The 12,549-nt window shown below is 37.6% G+C and overlaps 1 protein-coding gene across 2 annotated transcripts; it reads right to left on the bottom strand.

The window, feature by feature from the left end:
• Positions 1-1,382: 1,382 nt before the first annotated feature.
• Positions 1,383-12,011, bottom strand: slmapb (sarcolemma associated protein b). 2 transcript variants are annotated; one of them, XM_059527638.1, is made up of 10 exons: positions 11,872-12,011; positions 11,423-11,485; positions 9,788-9,913; positions 8,590-8,664; positions 8,202-8,507; positions 6,974-7,169; positions 5,224-5,383; positions 4,867-5,001; positions 2,463-2,550; positions 1,383-2,038 (listed from the first exon to the last, which is right to left on the bottom strand). In XM_059527638.1, exons 2-9 carry the CDS (start codon positions 11,472-11,474, stop codon positions 2,467-2,469), a joined length of 1,134 nt encoding a protein of 377 aa, XP_059383621.1. In that variant the 5' UTR covers positions 11,475-11,485; positions 11,872-12,011; the 3' UTR covers positions 1,383-2,038; positions 2,463-2,466. The 2 variants fall into 2 exon arrangements, with proteins under 2 accessions (XP_059383621.1, XP_059383622.1); XM_059527639.1 differs by lacking the exon at positions 2,463-2,550 and having other exon boundaries at positions 11,872-12,009.
• Between the last annotated feature and the right edge of the window lie 538 nt (positions 12,012-12,549).

Genomic DNA, 12,549 nt, shown 5'->3' with positions numbered 1-12,549 from the left:
AGAAACAGGATCCTCAGGCCTGGGGAATTCAGCTAATTCCCACCTGCAACCAGATGAATGTCTGACATCACTGTTGCTGATAACCTTATCGCTGGTGACGTTACTCTTCATATACTCCAGAATAAACTGAGCGTATTATTGCCAGAGCTCTTTTGATCGGGGCACGTCCTCGTATTTCCCATGCGGTGTTGAGGAGGGATGACTCATAAGGGCGGACAGCATTACACCATGGAAGCATGTGCCTTTATAACAAACTTGGTTATGGGGCCATCGATTTGCAGGGGTGCATTTATATGCCCAGATTTTGTTTTTGCCTTAATTAATGTATACTGTAAATCTTAATAATCTGCAAGGTTATTACAGGCCTTGGTATCAATTTCCCAAATAGTTTTCATTCGGATTCACAAGCTCTAGATTTGATTCATTTCAGTTATACAGTACATGTCCACTCTGCTTACATAGTTTTACAGTAAGGCACTATTGCATTACAAGAACTGCAATTACAAGAGTTGCAATTACTCATTTCTGGAATCAGACTACACTGACCACTTGCAATGTTTTTGACTCTCTAAACAGAACCAGCTCAGTTTTGTCTCAAGACTTCACGGTTCATTTGTTGTAAAAACCAAGACTAGCACTAGTGCTGCCAAGTCTGCAGTTTTCATGCAGGTTTTTTTTATTTATTTATTTTTTTTTTTTAAAAGTCCACGGTTTAAAGCGATCTCTCTATCTTGCCATTTTAAAGGAGGGAACCTCAGACAAAGGGGAAAAAAAGGAGAAAAAAAACACTATTGGGCTAGTTTTCAACAGCAATTGAGCTGGTTTTGTTTTGCATCCCTGGTCACACTATCTCACCATTTCAAAGTAGGGGACCCCTAACAGTGGGGAACCCCCCCCCCCAAAAGAAAAACGCAGTTGTGATAGTTTTCACTAGCAATTGGGCTGTTTGTTTCGCAGACCTGGTAACCCGGGTCACACTGTATGTTTTTAATTCACTAAAAACAACCAGCTCATAAGAGACATCTGTTTGTGAATCAAACTACAGTGGTCAAATTGTATATTGCGAGGCCAACTAAGGAAAAGATATTTCTTGCTATAAAGATGCTTTACCATGAAATAACAAATAATGGTTGTTATTGGATTACATGCAATACAGACTGAAAACTCAGACTGACACAATATAATAGCTTTTTCTGTTGTAATATAAACTAACATATGTATACAAATTAAACGGGGACTGAACTTCACTTTTGCTTATTTATTGCAATTAGTTTTTGCGTCAATCTCTGTACAAGTAATAAACATAATAAATCATAAACACTCTATTAGGTCTCTTTTGGAGACATTAGCGCTCTAACGTTTTAAGTAAACAGTGCTTATCATCATTATCATCATCATTTAATAATATGTCAAATCCTTACCACAATAAAGTACAGTGCATAGACTAATCACTAATGGCTTCGTATAAGGTGCAAAGACACATACACATTATATGGTAGATTTAGGCCTTTAAGCCACAAAACATATGATCAAGTTAAAACTTAATGGATCTCAATGGTCTTGAATATGTTATTGCAGTGGGCTTTACAATTCTGAAACAATTTCTCATGGAAATGTTCATTCAGGGAGGTATAATCGTTTGTTTATCTAAGGTTATGTTATATAAGGCAATTCACTAAGTGTTTGTTTGGCAAAGCAACAATGTTCGATAAAATATCAGTTATAAGCCAGATACTTCAAAAAGCAATGCATACAAAAAATGATATATGGTGCAAATATGGGAACCTTGTGACATGTTATTATTCTAAGGCCTTCAATACTTGAGTAAAAAGTTGCATTTAAACACTCAAACTAACACCACACAGACTAAAAGGATACAAATGTCAACACGCCTGAGAAACATTTACTAGGTATGCATGTCATGGTGCGTGTGCTTGTTACTGGTTCATCAAGTTGTTCATTTTGAGGTCTTTGAAAGCAAATACCCCGTCACGGCAACGGTCACAGCAGCGACGGGCATCCACCGGATCCATTTTCCCTGCAAGAACAAACATACAGATGACATCACCTGTAGTACCACATCACCTATCAGAACGAGTTTACAATCAGGGATGCACATGAGCCGAGACGGGCACAAAAGCCACAAGGACAGGACGTGAAGGTCAAGACACACAAGACGAGGACAGCAGAAGACGTAAGGTGGAGGACAGAGAGAGCCAGGATGCCTCAGAGCTACGCTGGAAAACTACAACCTACAAAATGGAGTTGATTTGTTAGAGACACTTATTAGTGTGCATCTTATAAAACAAAGTGGACCTGTAGTAGGGAAACAGAAGCATTTTGCCAACGACCGGGCAGTATTTGGTAGCTTAAGCTGAGAGAATTGTTTAGTGGTCATGCATAGCCCTGAGGATGATGGATGCTTAAGCAGAGGAATGAGACGGGACGGGAGCACTGTGTACCTTTCTACCACAATGGGCCCAAGCACCAATACAGCAAAGCCAGGACAAGGCCGATGGCTACGGCTAGGATGGGCTGCAATAAAGACAGCTAAAGGAGGGAAGGGAGGGATATTACTGAGTGGCCTGTGTTTATGTGCACTATTATTGGACTGGTGAATTTAACGGTCATTAAGATAAAGGAAATCAAAAGGTGAAGTGTGTAGTTTATAGTTAAAACTCTTCCCCTTTTCCAGTTCAATGTGCAAAGACAATGCAGATGTTTGTCTAAACGTGACGCGTCAACTTTTGGCTCAACTACAGCAGAAAGTTTGGAATTGTTTGTAGTTTTTATTATGTTGTTTGTTTTTTATAATATTTTATACAAATAAATTAATAATTTCACTAGAGTTAAAACATTACAAGAATCTCATAGACTCTAACAAGAATCTAGTTTTTAAGTGACTTGCCTGATTAAATAACTTACTTAAAAGAAAAAAAAAGAAAAATAATAATAATAATAATATTATATGTATATATATAAAAAAAAAAATATTTTTTTTTTTCATTTTGTGCGGGTCAATGTATAAACAACCTGCACCCGACCGATGTTTTCAACTAACCAGCCCGCAACTCGGACCGAAAAAAAAAATTAAAATAAAATATTGTACCTGACCCGCTTCCTGACCCGCATTTTTTAAAAGTAGTAAAAGTCGCCCCTTTATATTAATATAATTACTTAAGTAGGCTTTAGTCTACAGGATAATAAGCGTTATGACCGCACACATAAGGCTTGCCACAAAGAACCGGTTAAAGTAATGATTATGAATGTGTCTAAATTAGTAAGAAGACATTTTATTGTTTAGTAATAAACTGGTGTTTTCTGTGTCGCTGCTAAGATGAAGTTGACGATGCGGACTCGCCATGAACGCCAGACAGAAATGCACATTTCATATGGATTACATAATCAGAGAGTAGCCTATTTATTTTGGTTTGAATATTTTTGTTTAAAAGTAGACATTTCAAGCTTTCTGTAATATATAGCCTATATTTCTTTTTAAACCCTAAAAGATTAAGACACTACCTGACCCAAAATATCACCCAAAGTTTACACCTATTTCAGACTGTGGAAAAATGACTGGGGCAAACTTGTTACTGCAGTCATGTACGGCATGATAAATGCTCGTCACTTCTGCTGCCCAAACCTTGTCAGCCTGTGGGTCATTTGGTTTATTGAAAAACGATTGCACTGATTTGCATGTTTCTTGATGATGTGCTTTTTTCTGTGGTACTCACATGCACCATGTCGCTTCATGTCGTATTCTCCTCCATGTCCCACAGAAAAAAAAAGCTCTCTCTGCTTCGCCATCTACAGGTCTTAAGGGTATGCTGCGGTCCATTCGCTATAAAGTGCATCTTCTCTTTTTCGTGGCCATTAACCTGACCGAACAGTGCGCGCGTCAACAGTTTGATTGATGTACGACTGAGCCTATCGACTAACGCTTTTATTTCTCTCCTCTGAACTATTGGACATAAGTTAACAGTACGCCTATTGACGTATGCGTGTATTTATTAGGCAGGGTCGAATGAAAAAGCGGGACAGATGCTCAATTTGCGTGAGGCGGGACAAAGGGTAAAATTGCTGTACAACGTAAAGTGGGACAGGTTGTCACTCTATTCGTGCCAGTTATTTAGCCAATAAAGTGTAGGCCTATATATTTCAAAATCGTGTATAGTACTATATAAATTACAAAGGTTTAATTGGCAACTTTATTTCAAAAGACCTGACCGACCGCGACCCGAACATCATTAAAAAAATTTTTGGATGACTCGTAACCGCGGGTGATTTTGGATCAACCCGCGCATCACTGATATATATATATTAATAATAAAACAGGACAAGCAGTTTGGAGAATGGAATGAGAATGCAAAATAAAATTAAATAAAAAATAAATAAATAAAAAACGGTCATAAAAATATTCAATTAAATATTAAACACTGTGATTTTCTTCCTCGTTTTCCACATGCATTTCATGTTAAATCACATGGAATTGGGGGAAAAACCTTGCATGCATCCTGAAGTATATTTAGCTCTGAGATAAAGTTTATTATCAACACATGCTCGGTTTTATTTTCTCTTTATGTCAATTTTTTAAGAAGTATTTGTGGAAACCTGTGTGTAAACAGTGTGCAGTTCCATTTGGGGTTGTTGTTAGCCAAAGAAATTACACACTTCACCTTTAGGCTATACAAAATGTTTCAACAAACTGTAAGAAGTGCATTGTCAAACAAATGATGCTATGTTTTTCAGCGCTGATTTCAAGGACAAAAAAAAAAACAATGCGATATGCACTTTTTCCTCTTGAACTGTCCCTATTGTCAGTGCCCCTGTTGTTGAACATCAGCATTACGTGGATTGAACACTCACATGGTTTTCTTTGTCCTGCAGAAGCCTCAGGCGCTCTTGGCTCTGCTGCAGCTCCAGATTGAAAGAGCGTTTCTCCTCCTCTGCATACTCATACTTCTCCCTGAGGCCTGACAGCTCTGCCTGGATCTCCTCATACTGAGAACAAAAGAGAGAGAGTAGGAATCTTTCAGATTGAGCAATGAGCCTAGTCAATAAAATACACAAACACACACACACACGCACACACATACACACACAGACACGCACTGTGTGTGTCCAGGGGGCAGGTCTTTTTTTAGGAGCAGAACTCTTTTGTGACGGGCCTGCTAATGAGTCTCAGCCCTACTTTCATTCTTTCTCAACTACGATGGGAATAACCTCTTTCTGCAGTTCTTTGATCCTGCTATTGCTTTGCTCCAGCTGGCTGGTGGCTCTCTGGTGTTCCTCCTGCAGGACACTCAGCCGTTTCTCCAGGTCTGCCTGCGTCTTCTCCAGAGTCTTGACCGTGTTGCTCAGGCTTGTGTTCTGTTTCTTGGAGCTGTGGGCAGGATGCAGGTTCAGATTCCAGAGAGATTACATCACAAGTCTGCAAAAAGAGCTTGTCTCCTATTTAAAGGTGAAGTGTAGGGCTGGGTATTGACTCCTATTTCACGATACGATTAAATCCTGAATCGTAAGTTCATTTATTTTGATTTCTTTCTTTATTTGGTTTAAATTTGATATCAAAGGGAGAAAAACAGACGTCTCTCAACTAAAGCTGTAAACTATACAGGGATCTCTGTCAGTTTACTATAAAATCAATCTATGACCGATCACACCGCATTAAAGAGCATCAAAACAACATTTAATTTTTGTAACACAGTTGACAAAGAGCTGAACATTGTTTCCTATTAAAAGTAACAAAGTACAAAGCTTACTGAGAATACTGGATGGGAGGCAGCTAAAACTAAAAGATTGACTGGTTCATTAAAATGAGAAGAGATTAAAGGGATAGTTCACCCCTAAATGAAAATGATGTCATTAATTACTCACCTTCATTTTGTTCCAAACCCTAAGAAATCTTTCATCTTCAGAACACAAATTAAGACATTTTGATGAAATCTGAGAGCTCTCGGACCCCGTGTAAACAACAATGTAACTACCACATTCAAGGCCCAGAAAGGTAGTATAGAACATCATTAAAATAGTCCATGAAAAATCAGTGGTTCAACCATAATTTTATGAAGCTATGAGAATACTTTTTGTGAAAACAAAAATTACTACTTTACTTGATTTCTCCTCTTCTGTGCCAGTCTTCGCCACATGCCTGAGCATTTCCTTGTATTCTTCTAGCTTCATAACATTACAATTGAACCACTGATGTCTCATGGACTATTTTAACGATGTCCTTACTACCTGTCCGGGCCATGAATGTGGTAGTTGCATTGCAGTCTACGCTGGGTCCGAGAGCTCTCAGATTTCATCAAAAATATCTTAATTTGTGTTCTGAAGATAAACGAAGGTCTTACCAGTTTGGAATGACATGTGGGTGATCAATTAATGACAGAAATTTAATTTTTGGGTCAATTATGTCTTTAAAATAGATAAAACTACTGTATATTGTCAACCCAGCCATAGTGAAATGTCATTTTTTCCATGTTTAAATACTTTCTCCTAGTCCATTTTAATATCTGACGATAAGTGAGCCTGTACAAATAATTCACCCAAAAATTAATATTCTGACATTCCTCACTCATCCTCAACCTGTATGTCATTATTCTCCATGAAACATGAAAAAAAAAAAACATCAAAAGCACCAAAGTCATGGGGTTAAAGACTTTAAACATGACGCTATTTTCGTAGTGTCACAAAAAACCTGAGGGTGAGAAAATAAAGGCAGAATTATAATTTTTGGGTGAACTATCCCTTTAATTTCCTAAGAAGTTTAAATGTTGTGGCTCTACAATAATTTGTGCCTTTGAACATGTCTAACATGGCAACACTGACTCAACTAATAGCATGTGTTTAGGTTGTCCATTTTAAGGCAGTTAGCAATTATATTTGGTGCTTTTATTGGCATGGACATGACACACTTCACCTTCAAAGTATCTGTATATGGATGAACTGTATATGCGGTCATAGACCAGACCTGTCCAGCTCTTTCTCCAGCTGCTGCTGTTTCTTCAGTAGCTGTTCTTTCTCTGAGCGTAGGGTGCTGCTCTCACTCTGCAGGCAGATCTTCTCTTTCTGCTGTTTATCAGCCAGCTGCTCTCTCTCTGACCTCAGAGATGCACACTCCCTCCTCAGGCTCTCACAGTCCTTCTGCACTCGCTCCAGCTCGCTCGCTGCATCACACACACACACACACACAATTAAATACATACCCAAAGACATGCGCGCACACACACACACACACACACACACTGACTCACAAGGCTACTCTGTTACATAACGGTGGAAGAGATGTGAGAAATGTGAGTCATCTTCTGAATATCTGTCGGATTTCTGCAAACACTGCTGGGACTTTTGTTGGATGAACCTAGGGCTTGATTGTAACCTCCACAAACACATTATATCCTTCATCATTCTGAGAAGGGAGGACTAATTCCCCAAAGAGATTATGAATGTGAAGACATAAAACCACTTTAATTGGGAAAAAATACAGAATTTTTGTCCGATGAGGTTATAGTAATTTATTTATTTTTATTAATTTGTTTTATTAAAATCTTAATCTTGAAATTTTATTTATTTTTATAGGGAACAGGTTACATTTTTGTATCCTGTTTAAATAAATACTTTCAACACTGTACAATAATGTTTGCATCATTATTATTATTATTAGATGCTCAGAAAATTGTGATGTGTTAATGCCAAGTTGATGATGATTATATTTAGTCTTTTTTAATAAAGGTATTGTTTTTAATTTGTAATGTATAGTTGTTGTTATTGATATTATTATCATCATCATTATTATAAATGGCTTAGAAAATCTGATCATGCAAATTTGATAACGATGCGAATTTTGATTATATTCATACAATATTTGTAATATATAGTTATTATTACTACTACTGCTAATAATAATAATAATAATAATAATACATACTATGATGATGGTGATTATTGTTAATTGCGTGAAGTTTAGTAATTATTAAGATTATTATTAATTAATATTATGATTATCAAATCCAATATTCTTATAAATGTGAAATATAAATATAGGTGAATTTGCATTTAGGTATACACAATACATGGATGAGAAATGTTGATGTACTTACATGACTTTTACTATTTAAAGAAAGCGGTTTTAAGATTTAGGCTTAAAATGCTATCGGCCAATCATCTGCAAAGACAGAGGTCTGTGGGGTTGTGGGTACCTTGCTGCTTGGCAGCTCTGTCTCTCTGCTGGTTCTGCTGCTGGTGACTGGCCTGTACACTGTCAAGCTCACGCTCATACTTGTTTGCAGCCAACTGCCATTTCTCCAGCTCGGAAGTTAGCGTCGCTAGGTTCCCTTTCAGTGCGCTGACCTCATGCTCTCGCTCGGCTGCAGTTTTCTCCATAGTGCGGCGCAACACCTGCACTTCCTCTTGAGCTGTGTGCGCTTCCTGACGCAAGCCGAAGATTGCGCTGTCCTTCTGATCCCTGAGATTCTCCATATCTTCCTGCAGCTTCTGGAGCTGAGCTGAATGCACATGTAGACGCAAAGGCAAATTGGTATAATACATGGTTTAGTAAATATAACATGCACACGCTCCTTGACTTACTCTGTAGGACCTTTATCTGTTTTGCTGACTCCTCTGCCTGCTGCTTATTGCCTCTTTTCTCCTCCTCCAATAGACCTGTAATATACAGCACAGGTCACTAGGGGGACCTGTTGAGCATGACTGCCATTCCAAATAAATTTCTAATTTTCACAATCTTATATAAATAATATGAATACAATAATATTCAAAAACAAAAATATAAAATAATATTTTACTTTTTTTTAAACCATGTAATATTTATAATTGTTTAATATAATTACTATAAACAATGTAATTAATAAAGCATTTTATTATATATATATATAGGTCTGTACTGTGTGTGTATATATATATATATATATATATATATATATATATACATATATATATACACACACAGTACAGACCAAAAGTTTGGACACACCTTCTCATTCAAAGAGTTTTCTTTATTTTCATGAATATGAAAATTGTAGATTCACACTGAAGGCATCAAGGGCTATTTGACCAAGAAGGAGAGTGATGGGTTGCTGGCCTCCACAGTCACCAGACCTGAACCCAATCGAGATGGTTTAGGGGTGAGCTGGACCGCAGACAGAAGGCAAAAGGGCCAACAAGTGCTAAGCATCTCTCGGGGAACTCCTTCAAGACTGTTGGAAAACCATTTCAGGTGACTACCTCTTGAAGCTCATCAAGAGAATGCCAAGAGTGTGCAAATTCCACATGTGTTAATTCATAGTTTTGATGCCTTCAGTGTGAATCTACAATTTTCATAGTCATGAAAATAAAGAAAACTCTTTGAATGAGAAGGTGTGTCCAAACTTTTGGTCTGTACTGTATTTATATGAACACATACACACACACACACACACACACAGAGAGTATAGTCAGGCAAAGTTGAGCACTGATCTAGAATCAGTTTTTGTCTCAAATTTAAATAAAACAAAATTCCAATTCATACTCAAATGTGAGTTTCTGTGCAGTTAAGGCTACTGTATATACGTTGTTGTTGTTTTTTTACACTGAAACAAGTTTCACAATCATTCTGATGGTACACTTCTAACAAGGCGAATGTCTGCTCCACAAAAAGGGTGGATTGCAGCAATAAATGCACTAATACAGCTATCCACTGTAATTTGACAGTGATGTGTTTACAACAGTGAATTCCACTCTTCAAAGTTGCACACAACTACATAGAGCTGCTTTAAAGTCCCTCTTTTACCTTGGAGTTCAATACACTTGCGTTTGCCCGAGTTGGCCTGTTCATTGGCTTCCTGCAGCTCCTGGTTCAGCTGCTGAATGACCTTCTCGGACTCACTGGCCTCCACAGTGCTCCTGTTCAGCTCATCTGGAGAAATGATTACACATCCACCGCTGATGACTTCTAATGGGAACTATTACATGCATTATGGTGATCTGCTGTAAGAGAATCACTCTATCGTCAACCGTTAATGGTGATAGGTGTCTTTATCTCTGTATCAGCATCACAGAGTTGCATTTCAACTTTGCCGGATTGTTCCGCCCTCTGACGAAGTGCAAACCATGTCTCCAAAGGTTAATTAAATCAGAATGAATCACATGGTAATTTCCCTGGAGGTCAGAAAATGGGCCTATTCCATGAATTTATAACTTGACTCTGAATTGATCTATCCTAAAAACATAATGTCATCAATAGGGATCTGCAAGAAGGATAGCTGGTGTTTTAATAAGTTACCCTTTGATTAAAAGTTTAAAAGTTCTAATGTTATAGTGCCATTTCATAATGAATCATAAATGAAGTCTTTAGACTGCTATAAAAAACATTAATGAAGATTTTCAACTGATCCATTGCTCTGTAAATGTTACAGTGCATTTACTGGCTGTAATTTAGATTGCCTAAACTTAGAAACAAACCTGCTCCTCTTACTCTAAATATGGGTTGCTGAAAACCAGGCCATCTTATCAAATGCTCCAGAAAGGTATGACCTCATCTCACGAACTCAAGGGTGCATACCATATATGGCCATATCAAGGACATATCATGGCAATCAGAGAGACGTAATTCCAGTAAATTGAACTTCACATGCCTTGCTTGCATGACTAAGCTAAAATACAGAAGCCTGTGCAGGCCAAACAAAACTGCCACAGCAGAGAGGACGGGGGCATTAACGTTTCAGGAGGTACTGAGGTGGGTAATGTTTATTGATGCCATTCTGCATCAAGAACTCAATCTCTCAGCAGGGTACGAGGACACATAGGAACACTCTGTCCTAATTTATATTTGAGTCTGTGGAGGAGGAAGATAGACATGCAGACTGGAACAAAAGGTCAGATAGACAAAATTTCTATCATGATTAAAGTGTTAGCACAGGCTGGAAAACCACTCCAGCCAAAACCATTTCATTGCAGGTAATGACAACAAAACTCTGCCATGCATGATTAAATTGGGCATAATAAAACGATTTTAGTAAAACTACTTTGCATTCAACTACTGAAGTGCACTGCAAAAATATAGTTAAAGCCACACAGAAATTAACAAAATAAATATTAATACATCTTGTTTATCTCTCTATTTGTCCTTTTCTCATTGTTAAAAATAATACAAAATCATTATAGAAATCATTGATGTGATATTTAAAAAATACATCACAGACACATACTCCAATCCTGCTCAAAATTAACTAGATTTACATAGTCAAACAATCTATATTTTAGAACCACAGTACTTTGACATACTGTAAGCAAAAAAAAAAAAAACTATATTAAAAACAAGGTTTAATATCCTATAAAATGAATCCTTAATGGGACAGTAAAACACTATAGTATGGTTCAAAGCACTTCAGCAACTATAGAAACTAGGCAGTAATCTGGTTATTACCTTTGATAAGAGACACTTTATTAATAGGATCTTTCAGCTTCTGTTCCTCCATTGTTTTCCCCACTGTAACAAAGGAAGAAATAATGTTAATGTTACTGTAAAACATTAACTTAATCTCTCTCTCTTTTTTTTGATATAGTAATTGGCTTGAATAGTAAAGAAAATAATTACAAATTTCCAGGTGATGCTAATTATGACTCGGAACAATTGGCAAATAACAATGAGTCGGAAAACGAAAAAAAAAAATCAATTTTCCTGAATGGCAACAGATTTTTTAAACCAACAAACACAGGTCTACATCTTTTCCAGTTTAAACGTCAAATCATTGCCCACATTCAAAGCATAACGTCATACCAGTTATATAACACGGCTTAGCGTCACTGTATCATTTAAGAAGACTACTCATCACCTTCACTTAAGTCTGAGGAGGACTAAACAGATGCCTTTACCTGTAGACTCGTGATGTCACGTCAGCCGGTGCAGAAACAGAGCTGCAATATCCAAGCTTCTTTAACTATCGATTCGCTCCGGTGATGAGAACTGGACGAGTCCATTCTGAAGCGCGGGGGCACCGACGCATCTACATATTGTTTCTGGGGGTTCACCTGACTAAACCAGACAGCAAAACGGTTGGGTACAAAATAATACGATATAAACCCGCTGCTGAAGTATATTTTATTCTGAGTGGTTGTTTTATTTGCGGAAATTATTTGCATGTGTTGTCATGTGACGCCCCCCGGAGGTGGTGGTCTGGAGGTCTCGCTCACAAGCGTCCCGAGGCATCGGAAAAGAGGCTGCAGCTGCATGGTAGCATACACTCAGTCCCATTGTTTCACTCATTAACGCGTCTCTTATGTAAAAACGTTTAACAATAGTGGTCATTCGTGCTTGTATCAGTGCCAAATGCCAACCAAAGCACTGTGATTTGATAAATAATAGTATTAGTGATTAGTGGCGTGTCACTTTGTCAATCGTGTGACACGCCGATCATTTGAAGGTGAACATAAAAGCAAACATGCACCCCCTTTTTCTTAACAACTACATGCATTTATGTATGGTCACATATTTATTTAATAGTTTAGGGTATCAAGATGTAAACAACACTGATTTTGAGTGCTGATTATTTA

Source organism: Carassius carassius, chromosome 37 (assembly GCF_963082965.1).
Source record: "Carassius carassius chromosome 37, fCarCar2.1, whole genome shotgun sequence".
Lineage (NCBI taxonomy): Eukaryota > Metazoa > Chordata > Actinopteri > Cypriniformes > Cyprinidae > Carassius > Carassius carassius.
Note: the sequence above shows the minus strand (reverse complement) of the source record. Positions and strands in the feature narration are given on the sequence as shown.